General features: G+C 40.7%; 2 protein-coding genes across 2 annotated transcripts; both read right to left on the bottom strand.

Annotated features, from left to right (window-relative positions):
• Positions 1–530: 530 nt before the first annotated feature.
• LOC118112106 (cysteine-rich and transmembrane domain-containing protein 1) lies at positions 531–10,397 on the bottom strand. Its single transcript, XM_035161137.1, has 3 exons — positions 10,254–10,397; positions 3,990–4,294; positions 531–1,877 (listed from the first exon to the last, which is right to left on the bottom strand). The coding sequence occupies exons 2-3, from the start codon at positions 4,273–4,275 to the stop codon at positions 1,774–1,776; spliced, it is 390 nt and encodes a 129-aa protein (XP_035017028.1). The 5' UTR covers positions 4,276–4,294; positions 10,254–10,397; the 3' UTR covers positions 531–1,773.
• A 6,810-nt stretch (positions 10,398–17,207) lies between these two features.
• On the bottom strand, positions 17,208–21,967 carry eif4ebp3l (eukaryotic translation initiation factor 4E binding protein 3, like). Its single transcript, XM_035161138.2, has 3 exons — positions 21,560–21,967; positions 19,587–19,763; positions 17,208–17,825 (listed from the first exon to the last, which is right to left on the bottom strand). The coding sequence occupies exons 1-3, from the start codon at positions 21,690–21,692 to the stop codon at positions 17,797–17,799; spliced, it is 339 nt and encodes a 112-aa protein (XP_035017029.1). The 5' UTR covers positions 21,693–21,967; the 3' UTR covers positions 17,208–17,796.
• Between the last annotated feature and the right edge of the window lie 784 nt (positions 21,968–22,751).

Here is a 22,751-nt window from a genome sequence, read left to right as displayed (position 1 = left end):
ATGAGGGGTATTCAGTTGTAACATGCAACTTCACCACTAGATGTCGCTAAATCCTAAACACTGAACCTAATACACTACATGAAATGTCTGTGATAAATGGAGAGGAGTGAAAGGTTTAATCTTTCCCTCTAAATCGTAGTGGAGTTAATCAATTATGAGAAAGTGAAAAATACTCAAGTACCTTAAAGGTTCATAAATGCTTGAGTAAAACTTGCCATCCAGCAAGCGTGTATGAGGAAGCCATCACTTCCCTTGCCAGTTTTGTGTCAAATTTAAATAATTTCCTGTGGTAAGTTACTTACTTTCCCTTTTGTGAAACACAGTCAATGCATCAGGCGAGGAGCCATGTTGTAACCACCATCCTGCACAAGCTGCTGCTGCTGCTGTGTTATAAATAGCAGAATGGATTTGACCAGGCCCCTGACAGGGACAGTGCTCTGATCTATACTCGCTACTCTCCTTTAACCTCCAACACAGAACTCAGAGACACGTCTCCTGCTGCAATCACACAAAAATCACAAAGCCTTTCATTTCATGGGAGTAAGTTTTAATGCAAGATTCTCATTTAAAGCAAAAAGGCATCGAACAAGTTAGTTGGTTTCTTCTGTTGAGGAATCACAACTTAATTTTTTTCATGTTTTCTGTTTTATCGCCAAGGTATGTAATAAAAATAATATTGCAATAATTTCCTTCATATCAATATCATCATGAAAAACAAACATTGTGAGCACTGGATTTGAACAATAATCAAACATAAATCACTGTCGTCATTAAAAATGTATTCCATGTACTTATTGTATGATTCCACCTGAAGACATACATCAGCAAAAAAAAAGAGCTTGTGTGCAAATAAAAGGGATACGTTTCAAGCATGAGCTTCTTTAACAGCACCCTGTGGCTCATTAACAGCCAGGGTCTTAGTGGCCTTTGGGGCATGAGGGGTGGGTGCAGGGGGTCCAGGATGAGGGGTGGGGCAGGGCAAGTAGCATAGCTGGAGGGGGATATAGAGGGAGGTAGAGAGGGGGAGGCAGGAGTAGTATCTTACATAGGTAATCATCATAAAGTGCCAAAGAGCATCACACTAGATGAGCCTGAGGTACAAGTGTACTGTGTGTGTGTTGTGTGTGGACTTGTACTTATATCTTTGTGAGGACCATTTTAAGCATAGACTTTACAGAAAGAGGACATTTTGTCTGGTTCTCAATTTTCACACTTTTGGGATTAGAGTTAGAATTATTTTTAGGTTAGGTACAGGCGTTCAGTTTCTGCCCGTCCAGACGCAAACCTGGAGTTATCAAACTATACGGGGACCAGTAGCATTTCCAAACAGCTCTGAACTCAGGAGTAGTGTGCACGCCAGACGGAGTCGATGACAAAAACATATTAGTGTGGATGTGGCTTGAGGAATGCATTATGCCAACTAGTGTCCTCACGAAGATGGAAGCATATGAATGTATGTGTGTGTGTGCGTGTGCGAAGACCCTGAGATTCAGGTTAGGATTTGACGCTCAGTTACAAGCTGCTACAACAGAGTAGCCCCTAAACAGGGTCAGTCATTCAGTCAGTGCTGAGGGTTGCACATCAAGGTTGAGAGGGAGGACTTCCACATGGGATCATTTTTTAATTACAGACGAGCAAAAGACACGTAGAGGAAACGGGTCGTTTTTTAAGGGAGAGCGAGGAGTAAGGCAGAGGGGAGAGAGAGGGTGATGGGGGTAAAAGGCACAGACATGGGAGTGGAGGGTGGTGGGAGTGAGCAGTTGGTGAGTAGCGTTATGTCAGCATGTCCCAGAGACAGCAGCAACACAGAGCTGTCCAGCAGGCTGTCAGGCACGTGTCCCCTGTGTCGTCTCTTCTCCTGTCCTCCACCACATACACTGCACAGGGGAAGAAGAAGAGGGGACAAGAATAAGATGTAATTAGTGATTCCTTTTATAAAACCGCATGAAACACCATCAAGTCCTCAGCAGCGAGGCCAAAGTGTAACCATGGCTGCTATGATTTTCCTCTAATTACATTCATCATGGGAGGCACATCTCCATGGTAATGCCATAGCAGCCCAGAGCCTTCGTCAGGCAGCCGTACGGTTGAGTAACATTAGCGCCGCTCTGAGGTCTCACTGGGAAAATGTAAGGAGGGCGTTCGGGTCCACACACTTCCGTGGCCCCAACAAGTGCATTTCCCTCCACTTCACATGTACGACAGCAGCTCTATTTCACCTTCAGTCAACACGTCTAGTCATGTGAAAGTGTTACGTTTCTCATACGTGAGCTTTACCATCTGTTCCACAAAAACAATTCAAACAACGGGCCTGGATGAATACGTGTCCTCCTCCGTGTGTTTGTGATTAATCATTTATGTGGAGGGGAAACGATCGTCCTGCTCTTAACAGCCAGGTGCACTGACTCATGACACAGGTGAATGTGTTGCCATAGTGACCAGCTCCTGGTCGATAGATTAAGTGAAGCTCGCTGAACACTTATCATTCTGACCTCTGATAATATTGTGGCAAGGAACCGGTTAATGATTGGCCAATATTTAATAATGAACGGCTCTGTGAGGAATCTCGGCAGCAGTGCAGCCTCCTGTGATCGACCACATGAGGCTTTATTGTATGTCACTCACAGGACCAATAAAACCTTCTCGCTTTGATACACAGACGTGTTAAATCTCTTCGCATATTCATCCTGAATATTTTACTGTGCGACTCATGGCTTGTACTGCAGTATTAATCTGGTGGAGGTTGGGAGGTGCTGCTGCAATAACACACCTTGTATCTTTAACCTGGCATGACTTCACACCTTTGAATCTTTGATAGCCATCTCCACAGGTTAGGAGCTTGATCATTTTACATCCAAAGACAGAGTTGAAACCAGGTAACTAATACAATTAATAACAATTATTTTTAATAAATTGGTTAAGTAATATTTTAAGCAAAAACGCAAAATATTTGATGGTTCCAGCTTCTGAGCTGTGAGGATTTCCTGCTGTTCCTTGTTCTACATTAAAATATTAGAGCCTGAAACAATACAGAAAAATTGAAGTTTACATTTGATGTAAATGTTTAAATTCTCAATTCAAGCTCTATATATGGTTGTATAAGTTTTATTTTTAGTTAATTATAAAAAAGTTTATGATTAAACTGTAAAATATTACACCTCAATTTCTTTCTCATAAATGCTTGATAATGACATCTTTCTTATTGCCATTATATATATATATCATTTTTTCTCCATTATAACGGCATTGCCCCCCCCCCAAAGAATCCCTGGTGGTCAGTCTCTATATAATATTAAATATCTTTGTGTTTTGGTCTGTATGTCAGAATAAAAAACATCACCATGGGCTTTAAGAAATTACAAGTGGTATTTTTCATTATTTTCTGACATAAAAAAAAGAATAGTCACTGACTTTGACTTTAAGTAGAATCAATAAAATTCATATATATAAAATCAATTTATAATGAAAATATTCTTTTTTGACATTTTGACATGTCATGGTAGGAAAACCAGAGACATTACTAAAAACAAGAATAATGGCTCCATTGTATTCGAGAGTCGCAGTCAGCATGAACAATACCAAGCAGCTAAATGGAATTCAGCCTCCATTCATTAGTTCTGTTTTTTCTACTGAGATATTTACTGTCACATGATGGGAAGAGTCACAATGAACTGCTAGAAGCTGCAAAGTCAGCTTCACAGGCGAGAGTGAGCTGATCTTTGGACCTTCTGACTGGCATTAACAGTGAAGAAGCACACAACATAACTATGTAACAGGAGTAAACTTTCTAAAGTAAATTAAATATTAACTATTTTCCGAATTCTCTCATAGATTCGTAAAGTGTGACATAAATTCTCAAACACCCCATCAAACTTAAAGTCATTATTACATGGTAGCCTACAGTAAACATTCTAGCAGATTAGCTGGCAAGTTGTTCTGCTACTGGCCCCGTTGGTCATGCTACATGGACATATTTGCATCTAACTCACCTGTGTTTTTGGGAGCTTCACCGTACATAGGCCCAGGAGGGGGACCCCCCTGCCAGCCAAACTGTGGTTGTCCAGCGTACCCTTGGCCAGGATAAGGACCTCCGGGGGGCATTGGTCCGGGAGGGTAGTTTGGGTATGCTGGATTAGGCTGCTCCATGTTTACAGGGTATCCCTGTGGAGGATAACCCTGAGGTGGGTAGCCTTGTTGAGGTGGGGGGCCCTGGCCTGGGTAGCCTGGAGCAGAGGGGCCACTGCCCGGGTATGGAGGGGGCTGCTCAAAATTCATCTTTGAGTTAAACAATTACCTGAAAAGACAAGAGAATATGAGCGAGGGTGTAGATAATGGTGCTGTCAACACACCAAAGACAGAAAAAGGGTGTGTGTCCTATGTACTGATCAATAAAATAATAAAACTATAATATTGATCAGAACATAGGACACTTCTTGTGTACCAGGGGGTGAATACTAAATATTGCAGGTCAATAGCAGGTACCACAGGATTATTAAACGTACAATATGTAACTTCGACTGCTAGGGTTCTCTCAATAAAAACAATAACAAAAGATATAGTTTGAAGACGTTATAAAGCAGTGTGGGATCATGGGAGTTGTTGACTTCTCCACCACTGCAGATGAAAATCTATCTGACGCGACTCAGGTGCAAATCATGTTCATGGATGCGGTAATGTAGCACTCCGGCATGCAGATGGGAAAGACTGGGATCGAACCTGGATCCGACCTTCTGGTTAGAGGGCAACCACTCTTTCCCGTTCAGCCACAGCTGCCCCAATTAGATGAATGTGTGGTAGTGTGGACCATGTAAAAAGATGCATGAGTGTGTGTCCATGTACGAGTGTGTAATTCAGCCTCTCGAGTCACATTAGGCAACGTATTCTCCAGAGTCCAGACATAACAGCACAACATTTACAGACATGATGATGCAACTGTTTCATGGAGCAGAAGACCATATAAACCCATCTCCTGGTGTTTTATGCTCACACGGCAAACAACATTTATGGTCTCCACAGCACAGACAAGCACAGCCAATGATTTTCTATTTTGTTCAGCGAGTCTTATGAGTCAATAGTCAATCACCACCCACATCAGCCATACCAGAGGTCAGCACTATTATCATACAACTGTTCATACACGGACTTTCCGAATGGAGGCTTTGTCACAGCACACGTGGTGAAGCTAATCAAATGAGCCATGGGAAAGAGAAGGGTGAGAAAGAGACAGCAGGCCTGCGCTGGTTACATCTTCACACTTGGTTTTCCTGCCTTCTCTAGACACACTAATGTGACATGTTATGTCAAAGATCACATGTCCATATTGTATTTCTGCGGGATGCGTGAAACAAGAGAAGACCGGTTTACGAAAGCCTTCCTGTTACTTGTTGCCCATCCAGGGAACTGTTTTAATCTTTAAAGCCTGAAAGTACAATAAATGTTTGCGGCCAACTCAGTATCAATAAAAAGGTTATTTGTTCTCCTCATGGAGACGTGACAAGGAAGTGCATTTCAAAGCCAACTGCTTAATGGCTTCTGGTAAAGTAGGTTTGGATCCATCACAACCCTGGTGCTGTAGCCTTCATCACTGGACTTGCTCATGCAGAACAGCAACAACAGAAGGGGAGCAGGACCACATGGAGGAAAGCAACTCTGTCAGGCCTCCCAGGATTCCTCTGTCGTGTACACTATAAACAGCCTGCAGTCCAGCTCCTTCCTGCTCAGCCACTGCAGCTGTCCACTACCTAAGCTGTAAACTGAACTGTGTCAGAACCACTTCTCACACTGACACAATAAAGATTGCCGGTGCCATGATCAGTACATGTTATCTGTTTTGGAAAAACTTGCGTTGTATTTATTAGGTTCAAAGTATGGTGGCTCTATTGCTCTCATCTCCTCAATTACCTAGTTTGGCAATCAAATTAGAAAACAAGGAGCCTTGTGCAGGAGCTTGTGTGTAGTGTGTGCGGTCAGAGGACATTTAGGGTAGTAGTTAATGAGTGAATAAAAAATTTTCAGTGAACTATGCCTTTAATGGTGGTTCTTAAGTAATGTCATATCTGTAGACAAAATACTGAGTACATAACATATAAATTCCTAAATACTGAGAGTGCGAGTCTAAACAGACCAAAGAGGAATTGGAAAGAGTGATATTATCACTGACTCCTGCTTTTTAGAGCTATAAGCTTCTCTGGATGGACATATCACCACCTGAATGTGATCTTAAGGCTACTGACAGATGGCACGGCCTCTGTAACTATGGCAACAGTGCTCCAGGAGGAACAGAGCGATCCCCCAGTGAATTGTTTGTGTTGTACCTTCAGGCGGCGAGGGGTTATAAAAAACACAATTATCAGATTTGTCTTTTTCACATGGGAAGCTTCTTCTGTGACTGTCCATTGTTCCAGAGGTGATCGCAGGGTGTAATTTTCAGTGTTACAAACAATCCAGTAATCTGACACCTGTGACAATTTCTACAGCGTCAAAGGTCAACTTGTAATACACCTTGCCTTTAGTGTACCATATAAACCTCCAGTATTCATTGGTATTAGATCAAGATCTAATGAGAAACTAGGGCTGCGAGCAGCACTGTGCGGCCCCGAGCACTTGCGATCTCGGGACCTGATGCGGCCACGGGGGAGCGCGAACAGGGACCGGGCGAAAAGGCTCTGTGTTGGGTGCGTTTTGTGCATCGCGGGAAGGATAATCACGTCACTTCCTGCATCCGTCACGTGGCGCTGGACCACACCCAATAATCGGACTGTAATGTGTGATTATTGGGTGTGGTCCAGCGCCAACTTCCTTTTGGCAATAGGTGGTGCCATCCCTATCACTACATACAAATATCTGTTCAGGTCAAAAAAACTTGTTTCTCTTCAGATCGCATAAATCTTTCACCTTTGGAACAGTCTGGAATCTATGACCACTGACACTGTGACATTAAAGCAAACTGACAACAAGGAATTCTTTGCTTAATGAATACTTTGACGTGTTCTTATAAAACCTGGGTGGAGTTAACCCTTTGATACACAACATGCGTCGAAAGTGACCCGGCGCCGTTTTTATTTTCTTTATCTGTGCAGTGAATGAATTTCATCATTCAGTATTTGAGGTATTCCCCAATTAACTAATTTTTGATCATCACAAATCACTATTTTTATTTTTCCTTTTTTACTTATTGAATAAAAATATTTTTTGTATCACCACCCTTCTAATGCACAACATGGGTCAAAAATTACCCGTATTCATTATATGTGTGAAATAAATGTATTTTATCATTTAATATTCTAAGTATTCATTAAATATATCTTGTTTTTGATTACCACAAATCGTTATTTTCCTTTTTCCTTTCTTACTTTATAAACAAATCACTTTCTTACTTTATAAACAAATCACTTTTACAAACAGTATGTATTTACTACGGAACACCTACAATTCAGCTGCTTTTGCACATCTGATGCATGTAAGTCTTATTTTACAATCCATTACTAGTGAGAAAGAGAAATATGTACAATACTATCTAGCTGTTAGCTAGCTAGCTTATTTTCTGGTTAGCTAACCATAACTAGATCAACAAAATAAAACTCGAAATATAACAGTATATACCTAATAGACTGATTGATATGCATTTGAAAATATGCTTTTGATTTTCTTCATCCAGAGTGTTAGCATGTCAGTATTTTTTCGTCCGGTCATGATAAACGTGTGTACCGAATTTTGTGAAAATCGGTTAAACAAGACGGCATTGCTGCATTTTCCCCTGTGGGACTGCAAGGATATAGACACACACATGGACAGATATCAAACCATCCCATCCATCTGATCCAAGGATTAACACCCGTTAGTCAGTGCATTACCAAACGGGTCACTCTATCGCAGTACAAAAAAAATGGGTGGAATTGATTAACCCAAATCGAAAAAATTGAAAAAAAAACTGTAGACTGATGATGGTACAAAATACAAAATGTAGAACTGAAATATTAATGATTGCTACTAAAGAAAATTTGCCGATCTTGCTTTTATTGTTGTAAAAACATGTAGTGTGTTCAACTGGAAGTACCCTTCCTCCCCAGCACTTTCTCAGTTGAAGGCTGAGTTGGCAATTTATATCTTGCTTGATCACTTGTTCTACAAAATGAAAGGAAAACTATATGACGAAATGTGGACATTTTATTTAAACTTTATAGATTAGTTGTAAATATATATTTTGTTATTCATTTAGATTACATGCAGTGAATCCTGTGTTTGAGAGTAGACTTGCTTGGGAAGTAACCCTCTTTTTTAAATCACTTCAGCAGTATCCCCCTAGTATTGTTTTTTGTGTGTGTGTCTAGTGTTGTTTGTCTGAGGGTATCCCACACACATAAAAAGCATACACATTGTACTGACTCGAGCCGAGTATTTTTTCATCTGGTCATGATACATGTGTGTACCGAATTTCGTGAAGATTGGTTAAACAAGACGGAATTGCTGCATTTTAGGGGGCGCTGTTGAGACATTTTGTCACGCCTATTTCGAATTACTCCAGAATAAGAACATTTTCATCAGGCCTGACACGCCCGCCAACATTGGTGAGTTTTAGCGCATGTTCAAGCCGTCAAAAATGTGATTAATTTGTCTGAATAATCAAATGAAAAGCAATAGGGCCTTCGCACTGTCGGTGCTCGGGCCCTAATGATTAACCAGGTCTTAAATTATATGAATGCTTACACAGTATGTATGTTTCCTGTATGAGTGCCTGTTTCATTTGAATTTGTGTCATTTGTATTTTTTCCCTGTGGGACTGCAAGGATACTTGTGAGAGCTAGCGCACTGTTTCCACAACAATATCACAGTGTTATTATCACATACAGACATAGACAGATATCAATCCATCCCATCCATCTGATCCTAGTGGCGTTGAACAAGGATTAACAGGTCTACCTGTTAGTCAGTGCATTACCAAACGGGTCACTATCGCAGTACCAAAAAAACACAACTGGGTGGAAAATACAGAATGTAGAAATATTACTGATTGCTACTAAAGAAAATGTAGAACTGAAATATTAGTGATTGCTACTAAAGAAAATTCGCTGATCTTGCTTTTATTGTTGTAAAAAAATTGTATTGTGTTCAACTGGAAGTACCCTTCCTCCCCAGCACTTTCTCAGTTGAAGGCTGAGTTGGAAATTGTTATCTTGCTGGATCACTTGTTCTACAAGATGAAAGGAAAACTGGGCATATATGACCAAATGTGGACATTTTATTTAAACTTTACGGATGAGTTGCAAATATATATTTTGTCATTCATTTAGATTATGTGCACAGTAAATCCTGATGACTTGCTTGGGAAGTAACCCTGAAACACATTGATTCCTAATTTTTGGGGGGTTTTTTAAATCGCATTATCCCCCTAGTATTGTTTTTGGTGTGTGTTTCTAGTGCTGTTTGTCTGAGGGTATCCCACACACATAAAAAGCACACACATTGTACTGACTCGAGCTGAGGTGGGTCTGGGAGAGGGCAATATATTGTCTCTTGTTTTAAAAATCTATTTTATATATATATATATAAATATTTATTTATTTGTATCCGGTACCTGATGAAGTAACCTCGACCAGGGCTGCTATCATCAGCTATTGTTAAGCACTTATAAATCCCTGTGGTTATCATTGACTGTATAGATCTTCATGTGCACTCTAAGATGGTTATAAAATACAAGCCCTTATTAAAGCTGTCCCGAGTAGTTTCTCCTCACTCTAGTCGATGGTAAAGAGCAGAGAATGTCGCACTTTCTCAAACCCTATGAGGGAAATTGGGATTTGTGAATATTGGCTTTACAAATTAAATTGTATCGATAGATTGATTGATCAGATCGGATATAGGGAGGTAAACACACAATGAACACAAAGAAAACATGGAGTCAGCTCAGTTAAACTGTCGTGACGAAAAATACACACTTTACTGTAGAGCCACCAAAACCGTTGCTGCTTCAGACATACGGCCACCTGACATCGACAATTAAACCAGTTTGTTATCGGCTAATATCAGATGTTCAACATGAACAGCACTGTTGCATTACTTCATAAACGAGGCTAGATGTTGTGAATAGAAATGAGACACATTAAAGTTGCTGACATGAGCCGAGGGGAAGAAGTGGTACCTGCAGGCCACAGCCCACCGACCACCCCCGCTCCGCTTTCATTGGCTTCATGATGACTCGACACACACACATCGATATAAAATCACAGAGAAGGAGAAATGAGCGCAGCACCTACCGAACAACAAAGAGAGATCCCGTGTGTCAGCCGCGCGGTTAGATTCACAGAGAGACTCCACTGTTTGTTTTGCGGCTGCGACCCTCCGTCTCTGTAGCCTTCTGCTGGAAGCGACGTCACTGCCTGGCAAGCACACGCGATTGGCTGCGGATGCCGCTTCGCGGCACACCGCGTCCAACCACGAGCCGGCGCGATGGTCGGGAGGCGGGTCAGATGAGGGGAGAACCGATGTCTCCCTGATCATGTGACTTGATAAAAGATTGAAGCGGAGGAGGCTGCATCGGCTGCATCGGCCACATCAGGACGAGAAGGAGCCAAGATGGATGACTAATGCACGTCAATCATTACTCACTGACCCGCTGACCCTCGGGAATTTCTGATGTCATCAAGTTGACGGAAACTTGGCAGCTCCTACACATTATTACATCATCAGGACTGTATGTAGAATCATGCAACCAGGTAAAGTGTTCATTCAAACCAATTAATTATAGAACAAAGGGTTGATTCATATAATTTTAATGTAGTTATTGTAAATGATGGCATTCGTTTTTGTATTAATGTAAGTACTTTTTTCCACCTTTAAATGTCAACTTGGATGTTTTAAATACTGCATACCTGGCGTATAGAACGCAAAAACCTTAGTACACTTACATCTGCTGTACCATGACTTTACAGGATATGTTAGTCTAATGCACAACTTTGTCTAGCTTCAGTTATTTATCTTTAAATCTGTATCTGTTATATTTGGCTTCAATACTCTGCCTCGGTTACTTGTGCCTTTCAATCACCTTATATACTTTAAACCTTTGTATTGTCAATGTCCCCATTAGCACATATTTATTTACAGTGACAGCTTTGTAGAAGTTCTGGTGGCGAGACTTTCATCTCACTGCAGTGAACTTATTCTGGACTTATTTTGACCTTTTATTATTCTTATGCACTTGTGTTTGACTGTTTTGTGTGCTACTGGATGCCTAAATTTCCCTCGGGATCAATAAAGTATCTATCTATCTATTTATTTACCTATCTCTATCTAATGCAAATACAAAACACAATATAATAATGTGTTAGGCAGTGTAGACACTCTAAGGCATACCTGCCAACTACTTCACTTCAAATAAAATTTTAGGAATATATATATATGTTTATAAATATTTGATTGCACACCTGACATTTTTTGGGTGGTAAAGTTGTAAATACTGTTAAGAAATTAATTTAAGAAGTGTGAAAACTTGTGATACAAATGTGACTTGGTTAAATACACTTGTCTGGACTCAAAAATATGTATTACATCTACATTGAGAATACTTTTTTTTTTAATACCCTTTTAGAAGCTTTGCTGTATCCGTGTTTGGTTAAATTGCAATGCTACTTTTCTACCAGCAGATGTCAGACTCTTCCCAGCATGTTTTTCTCTGACACTTGTTACAGAAGTTTTCTTGCACCTCATGTGTCAAACTGTTATGTAGGTCAATAGATCTACAGCCATCAATGTTTTATTTAGGTAGTTATTAATTTTGTCATGTTAAGATACCAGCAATATATCAGTGAAGAGATTTTCAATTTAAAAGAAGCTTAATAATAATTTGAATGTACATTTTGACCAGTTTATTTTTACTTTTTGTGAAGTTAGCACACGTATTACATTGAACAACACCAATAAAATTCTCATCACATACTTCATGTCGTAATAATGAAAACATGACACTGACATTTTGTAATTATGACAGACTCATATCAGACAAATCACCAAGAAAGTAGGATGATAGCGTTACACTTTCATTCAAACAATTCTGAATGTATTCAAACTAATGTGTCAACAAAGTGGTTTGAAAGGAATGTGGGTTCTGCTACTTCATGTTCATGGAAGTGATTTGAGAGGGAAACTGCTCGGTTTCTGCTATGACAAGAGAGAGAGGTCTGTGCCTCATGGGCCGACCTGCACATGTCGACCGTTAACTCACAGCGTCAGTGTCTGTGCTCTTTTCTTTTCTTTTTATTTTTTTTGGGGGGTGACCAGGCGGCTCACAGACAGAGCAGAGCAGTGCATGTACGCATGAAACACGTAAAAAACTGGTGAAATAAGTGTCTAGAGAATTTACTTTAGTAACAGCAGCAAACATCCTGCATTCACAATGTCAGTTTTATTAGCAAATGTCAAATCTTAAATGCATAATATCTATATAATAGATATAATATGATATAATACTAAAAAATAAATACTTACTGCTGCAAGCATTTTAATGAGCACAAAAGTTAAAGGGATAGTTCACCCAAAAATAATCATTATCTATTCATCACTATGCCGATGGAGAGCTGGGTGAAGTGTTTGAGTCCACAAAACACTTCTGGAGTTTCAGGGGTAAACAGCGTTGCAGCCAAATCCAATACAAGTGAAGTAAATGGAGACCGATTCCTTAAACAAAAAAGAAACAACAGAAAAATAAACATAACAAAACAAAAACATGATCCTGTGGTGTCATCCAAGTGTCCGTAAGCAAAAACATGTAACATGTAAATCACCTTGTGTCGAATTTGAATGCCGAGACTTACAGACACTTGGATGACACCACAGGAGCAGTATGAGGGCTTTTTTTTTTAAATTTTACATTTGAAGAGGTGGTCACCCTTGACTTCAATTGTATTGGATTTGGCTGCAACGCTGTTTACCCCTGAAACTCCAAAAGTGTTTTATGGACTCACCCACTCCTCCATCGGCATAGTGGTGAGTGGATAATGAGAGAATTTTCATTTTTGGGTGAACTATCCCTTTAAGGTGGAGCAAATATAATTATTTTGAAAACGGCTAAATTGGTCTTGAACAGATTGTCATGTTTTATAAGCTGATGATGACATTTATGTAATCATTATTAATCTGTAGAGTAACTAGTAAGTATAGCTGTCACAAAATGCACCCATGCACCTCTCGCCCTCCCCCCACCCCTCTCTTTCTCTAGCACACACACACCCTAACCTAAAACCCCAACTAACTAAAGCAAATCTTAACCAGCCAAAATGATCTTCATAAAGATAAATGTACAAGAAGTATGCACACACACACACACACACACACACACACACACACACACACACACACACACACACACACACACACACACACACACACACACACACACACATGGTGGTGGTAGGGCTGCGAGACCGGGTTGTGAAACATCATCTCATGTCCTCCATTCGACATGACATTACTTGAGTACAGTATGAATATAGTAGCATACCAGCAGCCAGCCAACATGACAGCTGCTGCTGACAGTGGAACCTGGAAGTGCCGAGCAGCAGACTGTGATGAAGCTCACACAATGAGCAAACATACACTATAGGTATTATACTGTATAAGTGAGTTGTAGGCCAGTGGTGCCCTTGAGAACCATGAGCCTGACCCCTGACATACACACACACTGAGCTGTGTTTACAGCTGGTGCGTCTAAAAGGTGACAAGAAGTGCTATGATTGGCGGTACATTGGGCAATAGTATGGCAGGGGCTTTAAAAATACTGATATGATTCCGTCCTACAAGGAATATCAGAGATTACGTAACAAACAGACCAGCAAAGGAATAACAAGCTTCATTCAGACAAATATTGTTTTCACTCTCTTTACTGAGAAATTGAAGAATAATTCAAAACTTAAGTTCATGGTCATATTTTGCAAATGTCACCTCTAAATCAAGTAAGCAAATAATAAAATCTACTTGTTTTTTAACTTGAACCTCCTGTTACCCAAGAAACTATAAACAGCTTTTAACAGCTTGATTTAATTTACTGTCGCAGTGATTTAGGGATTGAATATTATTTTACTTGTGTATCCAGACACCCTGTGAAGCAGGTGCCTGAATCCCTGCAGTGTAAAAGTTTCAGTATATGTTGTAAATGTAAAGTGTGTTCATATATGAGACCCGCTCGAGCCCCTGTCCCCTCCCTGTCATGATGGACGTGACCAAGCACTGTGTGGGCGTGTGGGCGTGCGTGCGTGTGTGAGTGTGTGTGTGCATGTGTGTGTGCATGTGTGTGTGTTTGAGTGTCTGTTTACATCGTCACCCTAGCAATTCCAGCCCAAGCTTGTACCATTGGCTTTGACAGGAGCAGGTGACAAAAATAGAGCCTCATTGACCAGCCCAACTCGACTCAACCCTCCTTCTGGGAAACTGGAAGGGGAGCAGGGGGTGAGGGAGGGGATAGAAAGGGGGGATATTTTGTCTATAGAGAAAGGCTATGGAGGGGGTTTACTTGGGTTCACTTAAACTCAGATGAAAAGGCCGGGTGGCGAAGTCAAGGTGTTTCCAAGGCGGACATTTTCCAAAACAACATTTCGTGGACCGGGCTGTGCGGTATTTCCATAAGCCAGAGAGAAGAATTTCAGGATCACAGGCAGAGAGAACATTATGTCATCTGTATGGTCACTATTTGTATACATAATAGCATATAATGAGTGTGAGATGCAGTTAAATAACACAAACTGTACATATTGTCTTCTTTCACTTTATTTGTTTATGAGTGTAATTATATTTCGTCATGCACACATTATAATATTATGAGCATCGCCTTTTTTAACAATAAAATAAGTCTATAATAAAATTTGTCTTTAGACACCTTTAGCCTCAGTGATGGATGACTTGTGTTTAAAATTGTTATGTTTTTATGTTCTGGCACGGACCTCCCACTATGACCACTGCTTGACATGTCTCTTCGTTCATAGTTATGAAAACTGACCAGTGGCAAGTTATGTCGAACATTCTGTGCAGCAGTCAGTTCTGTGTACTGTCATCGTGAGTTGATATCTATACAGAACAGCAGATGTGCTTTTGTGCAGGTGGATAGTGGAGGTTCTCTATCATAAGAGAGCTAATTTGAGCTCTCAGTACTTGATGATATCATCTGTCATGTTTGGCTACCATCAAGCAAACTTTAAAAGAAAATATTTCTCTTCGCTCCAGCCTTTAACTAGATCTTGCACTTGCCCACACTGCTGCATGCTTATATTTAATCATAAAATTAATTATAACAAAGTGCGGTTGAGCAAATAAATATAGGACGAAGAAAAAAGAAAATATGCTCTATAAATGCAGGGGAAATCTAAATAAACGAATCCCAGAGTAAAATATGGGATCATTGTATGAGGCTCAGAAAATGTGCACAACAATAGTGAAGTCTTCATTATGTGTCAGCAAATATAAATGCCTATGTGCATTGTGTGCACTATATGCACCATTGTGAGATTTCGAGCATCATCATCAGTTTCAGTTACAGTATCTTTTCCTCCGCCAGAAATCAGAGGTGTGAAAATCCCTGAAAACTTCCAGGTATTTCAGTCCCCTGGCCTTGTCCTCACCTGCATTTGTTTAAACAGCACATGCAGGTCAACCAGCACGTTTTACAAAGGCAGCCAAGTGCATACAAACCTGTAGCCTGATTAAGTACAACCCCGGCTTTTGGCAAAAAAGCGTTATCTTATCCAGATGTATTGGTCCAGTTTTTGCTGTAGGGCACAATAACATTGTGGCACACAGAACAAATTTACTTTGCTTGTTACTAAGAAAGAATTGCAATGGACAAAGCAGTGATCACGTGTATAAACATGCTTTTATTTTAATCAATAAATAAATGAGAGCCTCCTGGCCAGATGTCAGTCCAAAGCCTTAGTGAAATTCAAAGTTGTTGCCAGTCACGTCTACCATCCCATGGGACGAGAACAGCTGAGCTGACTGCCCCACATCACACAGACAGAGCTGCTTATCACGTCTCACTTCAATATGCACTGAAAACATCAGCATTAGCTTGAAAATCAACATTGTGGGGACATGAGCGCTGAAACAAAGATGTATGCCTCCTTATCATATACTGACTGTGTACACAATTTCATATCTGAGACCAGTACCTGCTCAGGTCCCATCAGGTGTCACACCCCACCCCCACATCGCTGAGGGGTTTCAATTGGTCTTGTTTGGGCTGCAGCTGCCCTCATTCTTTAAGACCAGCAGGCCTGCTCCTGCAGTCAGCCTCCCCCTAATCTGGAGATCAGTGTGTGGAACAAGTGGGCATACCTAACCCTGGCCCTGCTGATGCAGTGTGCAAGGCTGGATTCACAGTGTGCATGGACAGAGTTAGTCTCCAGATTTTCAATAAGGTGCTAATGGAGGAGTTTGCTGCTCAGGGATATCCAGAAAATGTACATGATGTCTTCCATGTTATCAATGTATTAAGATACTTATGTCAGGTCAATATTCTTTCTTAAGCAACATTAACTTTTCTTTGATTTGTTGTTGTTGATCTATTTGAGTTGGATGCTAATAACTTAGCCCCACGCAGCAGCGTCACTGCTTGATCAATTCAGCACAGATGGGCCAACTTTGTCTGCAGAGTTCACTCCAGTGCACAAAAACATACCATTCCTTACATGAGGCAGTTACACAACTCATTAACCGCTTTATGTGTAGGTCTTTGTAGCCACATACTTTCCTATTGCACAAGGTTTTATGAGGCTGTGCCAGATAAGATCGCATTACCTTGGCAATGTACCGCACGTTAATACTTATGTAACAGATATTGATGACCAATATGTCCTGTATGCTTTTTAAAAAAAAAACATTTATATGTATGTTTAAACATAAATAGGCTTTCAGGTTATAAAGGTCATGAACCTTTAAAACCTCAAAAACTGAGAAGAGAAACTCCTTGGTGTTATGAAAACACTGAGTTAATAGACAAGCTTCTTTTTCTTCTATGAATGTGTCACCAGTGTGACAAATAGCCCGTATGTAAAAATGATCCATGTTTGAGTACTTTGATAAAATAATGGCAAAGTTATATTTGGAGTAAATTTCTCATAACTTTATTTTATTACTTTTTTACATCGTGGATGAAATGAATAACATATCCCAAGACAAAATATGACAGGCCTATACATTTATGGGGAAACAAATAAAAAACCACACCATTTATGACTCAACAGCCTTTATTTGAAATTATTCACATTTCATCTCCCCCTCCAAACATAACAATAGGAGCTGATTTTCCATAGGCCCCGACCCCCTGAGGAGACCCTTGTTTGCCGTCATAAAGAAAGTTTGCCTTCCTTTCTGGGAGGGAAATAAAAACTAAACTAAACTGATGCCTGCAGTGAAAAAAACCCACTTTTTACATGTCTTAATGTAATCATCTTATATCCCCCCCAACTTAAAAAATAGGCAACATAGTAAATTTGCTTATTTACAAAAGATTTTTAAAAAAAAAGTGAAATCAAAACGGATTTTGTCAATCCTGCAGCAGCTCCGAAGTGAGTGAGCGACCCATCAACCCATTCAATAGCATCTCTTTGCTTTACACTTTTATTAGGGTCAAAAACACCCGACAGTTTTCCTAACGTTTATATCCTTTTTGGTTCCTCGCAAAAGCTATTGTTTCCAAAAAAAAAAAGGGAAAAAAAAGGTGAAAAAAGCTTTGTATGCGTGTGATGCATTAGGGTCATCAATGACCCCCGGAGGTGTTTTTAACCAATGACTCTCCACAGGAGGTAATACTGCAGCTCAGATGTCCATCTCAAACTGGTTGTCATCTGTTGGAAAAGAGGACAACGGTAAGAGTTGAGATAAAAATTTAAAAAAGAGCTGTCTGATAAACAGTGGACAGTTAACAGTTGTGTTTTGCACAAACCACACCTTAACTACAGTGAAGGGGGCAAACTACAGTTGTTATCAAAACATTCATAACTTGCAAGAAAAAGAAATCGCTGGACGAAAAGGGTGTTGTTTGAAACCCTGTGACACGACCTGTGTGTTTACTGAGAGAGATAAGAAACGAGAAAAAAAAAAAAGAAAGGGAGGTCAACCCGGATCCTTGTGGTCTTTAGTTTGACAGGAGGTCGCTGGAGAGGTACAGATTGATGGTGGGATTTATTTCACTAGATAGTTTACTTGTCCTTGAGCCCAAACTTTTGGTCAGACTGCAACAACAAACCCCACTAAGTTTTTTTTAATTGAAAAAGTAAATAAAGGCCGTTAGCAATACAGGAGGTGGAGTAAAACTGTACTTTTACTTAATAACCATTGATATCTGTCTGTACTCCTCAGTAAGAATAAACAGGAACAATTTAAATAATCCACTCCGTCCTTTACAATATATATTAAAATATTAAATTACATTTACAAACTCCACATTCTTATAGTGTAAAACCCTGTCATTAACTAAATACAGTTTTGTTTAGTCTTGTCATTATTTTCTCCTGTAGTGTAAAATAATCTACACGTTGCACTGTGATCTGAAGAGGGTGTTGATATGTCTGTACTCTTTAGTAAGCACAATTTTAACAGCTGACACTATCACCCGGACAGATGAAGAAATAACACACAGTACGTAACATGTAGTGAACGTTGAGTAATAAGCCACTGGCCTAGTTTTAAAGTTGGTCGTATCCCGGTTGTGTTACGACAGGCAAGTTCCTGAAAGACTCGACACAGAACAACTGCTGTGTCGGTAAAATGTTGATGTGGCACAGCAGGAAGACATGCTGCACCTATCTGCTGTATTAGCACATGCTGACTCATGACAAAAAAAGAAAATGAAGAGTCGTGGTAATGAAGAAAGGGTCGCAAGTTCATAAGAACAGGACATTGAGGAAATTGGTGTTTGTGGTTCTTATACTGGATTAGACCACAAAACCTTGCATTGTGGGGGATATTGTGATTTCATGAAACTACTCTAACCGTGAGATGAGATGTACAGACGAGGTTGATCAACCCAGTTATGATGAATTAGAGACAACTTGTGCAGATATCCACGTGCACACAAAGAGGCTGTGCAAGGAGATCCGGCGTAAACCAGAGAGAGGAACTAAACACGGACATGTCCGTTATGCTAAAGATGGCAGCTATATGACTAATAACCTGCTTGGAACAGCTAATCCCAGCGAAACCTTAAGCATTGCGTGGTTTAAGTATACCCTGTGGTATAATCGGATTTTTAAGCTTATTTAGGGGCAAAGTCACCAAACTTCTTAGGGGGTTTATAGCAGATTTAAATGGAGATTTTATATGTTATTTTTTACTAATCTGAATGTGCTTTCTTCTACTTTTTGATCTCATTTAGGTTGGCAAACAACAACTTGGTGCATTACCGCCACCAAAGGGAATGGATCGGGAAATGCACAAATGTGGAACACCAGACGACGCAGACCCTCAGTTATAGTACGAATGGAATCGTGTGCGCGCCTGCTTGACTTGAGAAAGGTGTACAGTTGTCCATGGACGTGAAAAGTATTTTTGGGCCTTTAGTTAAGAGAGGTTTGCTGAAAACAAGAACTGAATTGCAATATGTTTACCTGCAATGTCCTTCTCTTCCTCCTCAGCCTCCTCTTTGAGATCCTGCAATTTCCCCATGGGGTGTGAAGCAGGTACCGTTACCCCCGGGATCTGGGGCAGACAGCATGGGGGGGTTCGGGCCAGAGGGGAGTTTCGACAATCCAACAGAAACTTCCTGTCATAGATGATGCGGGTACCTGTGTTTCAGGGACAAAAGATACGTTGTTGACCTCCAGTAATTCTACATCAAATCCCACTTTCTCAAGGGAAAGTAGAGTAAAACTGACTTGCGACAAACAACAGACCAACTTCTGGGGCTTTGTAGGATTAAATTACAGCCGTGCTTTTACTGGAGGACCTTCATATCACAGCAAGAAGCACATCTGGATAGTTCAGCATCATTATCCTGAACCGGAGGGGATTTAAGTGGAAAAGGAGGGTTCCTTCGGTGTGTAGAGGGGCGGGACGAGGGGCGCCACTGCACAGAGTTCTTGGAAATCGGGGAACAAAACATTCCCTCTTTGAAGCAAGAAGCCTCGAGATTAAAGCCATATTTTCACTCCCTGACTGGTACAATTTTTAACACCGACAGCAAACGCATTATGTGTAGGTATGTCTCAGACGACGTTTTTTTCTTGCAGCTGTGACATTATTTAAACTTCAAAATCTTCTTGGCATGTTTCACGTCTGTCACCATATGGAACAGAGTCATAAATAGCATGTTGTGACAAGTCGGACCAGGACATGGGTGAGCCAAGGAGTGGCCCGCTGCTCATATTATTCTGTACCGGACTTCGAACTGATCTGTACAGCACCTCTTCACCCGCTCGGCAAGAAAAACATGTTATGTAATGTGCGAGCGGCTCATTCTGGACAAAGGGAAGTGCAACAGAGAGAAAGAAGTGGGGCGACGAAAGGGGGCTGGAATGTAAGCTATAGCAATGCACTGCAAGGCAACATTGCTGTGTGGAGCAGTTATGTGAAAAAATAATAAAAGCGGGGGGCAGTCCAGTAAGACCCCCAGGACAGTTGTGTGTTGCACAGAAAGTGGAGCACATGTCAAATCTGTGTGTAGCAACTTGCAGATGGAATAACACAATATTGCTCAGACTGGCTACATGTATTAGACTCTCCCTCCTCCTCCTAACTTGTACAGAATGTTCTCGGCTGTTCCTGAAATGCAAAGCACAGAGAGAGAGAGAGAGGGAGAGAGAGAGAGGAGCATGGATAGGACGGCCTCCAGCTCCTCCACCGCAGCCAAGGCCAATCACTCTGCTGTGTACATACAGTATACCCTCTTCAAATCACTAGTCACGGGTTAGAGAGCTGCAGTGTTTCTGATGCAACAAGGGACTTTCGCTCGGGCCAGTGCGTCTGTAAAACTCGGATGTTATGCACAGCATTTGAGAGAGCTATTTTGTACAATTAAATTCTAAGAGGCTTTTCTCTTAAGTGCAACAATATAGAATTATACAATATGTCAATGAAAAACAGAAAGAAAATAAAAAAAGTTAAGAATAAGCCAATATTCATGTTTATACTTTTCATACCACACATGGAGTTTAATTGAATGTAGTACTAAGGTACTTTGGCTGCATTCGTTTTTGTTTGAGTCATGCGAATTGATCACTGCCAAAATCAATAACTGACAGTGGAAGCTTGATGCCGTCACGCAGGCTGCAGACAGTGCAGAACATAACAAACAACTCGTGTTGATGTGGTGGACATATGGAGTTGGAAAGGGCTGCAAAATATGTTTTAATCCGAGGCTTTGGGGCCGTTTTCAGCTTTTTGTTTGTTTACTCCTTATCGCGAGCTGTGGGTTTCTGCACGTACACAGAAGCCCTCGGTCAACGAAGGAGGTTTCGTGTCCTGGCAAGTTCTGTGGTGTTGACACACTTAAGCACACAACACTCAACTAAACGTTAAACAACATATTCCCTTAGACAGTATCAGTACACCGTTTAAAGTTCCCCCCGGAGACGGCTCTCACCTCCAGGCGTGGTGGAGAAGAGGGTGCCCCCGGGTGTCTGGCTGTAGCAGTCGGGTAGCTGGGACCAGTCCTTCAGGGTGAGCACCTTGGTGGGGATGGGGCAGCTCTTCACTTGGTTGGTGACGCTCGACATGTTGGCCTCAGTGTAGCTGCTGCAGGCGAGAGTGCGACAAAGTATCTTTGTTCCTTCAAAGCCCTCGACCGCAATACTTCGCACGGATATCTTTCAAGTTAAAGGTCTTTTCTTTAAACGGCTAACTTCCCAAAGTAAAAGTTGTGCAACTCTAAGCTGAGTTAAGATTTGTTTTTTTTCCAAACAAGCTCTGGAGTCCGAGTCCGAGGCCCGCTGGTGTTTCCGTCTACAAGCACAGGAGAAGTGGGGCCATGTGGTGTATTTGTAGCTGCAGCTCCCACTCGTGATGTTTTTGTGCAACAGCTTCGAGACACGTGGGGCGGTGGATACGGTGCGTCTCTTTCCGTGTATAGCACAGTCCGCGGGGGCGGTGATAGAGTCAGAGAGAACAAGAAAAAGAAAATGCAGTTAATGATTGTGAATATGGATTCTGATGACCTGTGCAGAAAACCCTGTGCACAGTTATCAGTGTCATGATGAAAACTGAGCCGACTCTCGATCTAATTTTCTCAAAACATCTACAGTGGGATTTCTTGAAGTTTGACATAAAGACAGTGGGAGTCACCATGAACAAGAGTGATGTGATCAATCTTAGTCACCTCCTTAGGATTTTATTTTAATATTTAATCAGAGCAACATATGAATGCCAATATTAAAATGGAGCTAACTTTCCTTTTAATTTTCTCCATACTTCTGCGGTAGAATTTTCTTAAAATGTACTTGCAGACAGTCTCGGTTATCCTGAACAAGAGTGAGGTGAAATTTCTTTGTCACATCTTAAGGATTTTTCAATAATATTTAATAAGAGCAAGTTATATGGAGTCAAATGTATAATATTCCATTTCATTATACTCGTTAATGTCTTGTGTTAATGTCAAAATAGTTTTAACCTATTTAATCAAACGTCCATAATGAGTGACATTTAACTTTTAACGTTTGTTTTTCTTTTTTTACAAGCACTTTTACCGTAACCACGAATAGACACGCATCAATTTTCAAGCTCAAACGACGGACCACATGACCGCGGTAACAGGCGCCCCTCCACCTCGTGTTTGATAT

Source organism: Hippoglossus stenolepis, chromosome 7 (genome assembly GCF_022539355.2).
Source record: "Hippoglossus stenolepis isolate QCI-W04-F060 chromosome 7, HSTE1.2, whole genome shotgun sequence".
In the NCBI taxonomy this organism is placed as follows: Eukaryota; Metazoa; Chordata; class Actinopteri; order Pleuronectiformes; family Pleuronectidae; genus Hippoglossus; species Hippoglossus stenolepis.
This window is presented reverse-complemented; position numbering and strand designations above follow the sequence as displayed.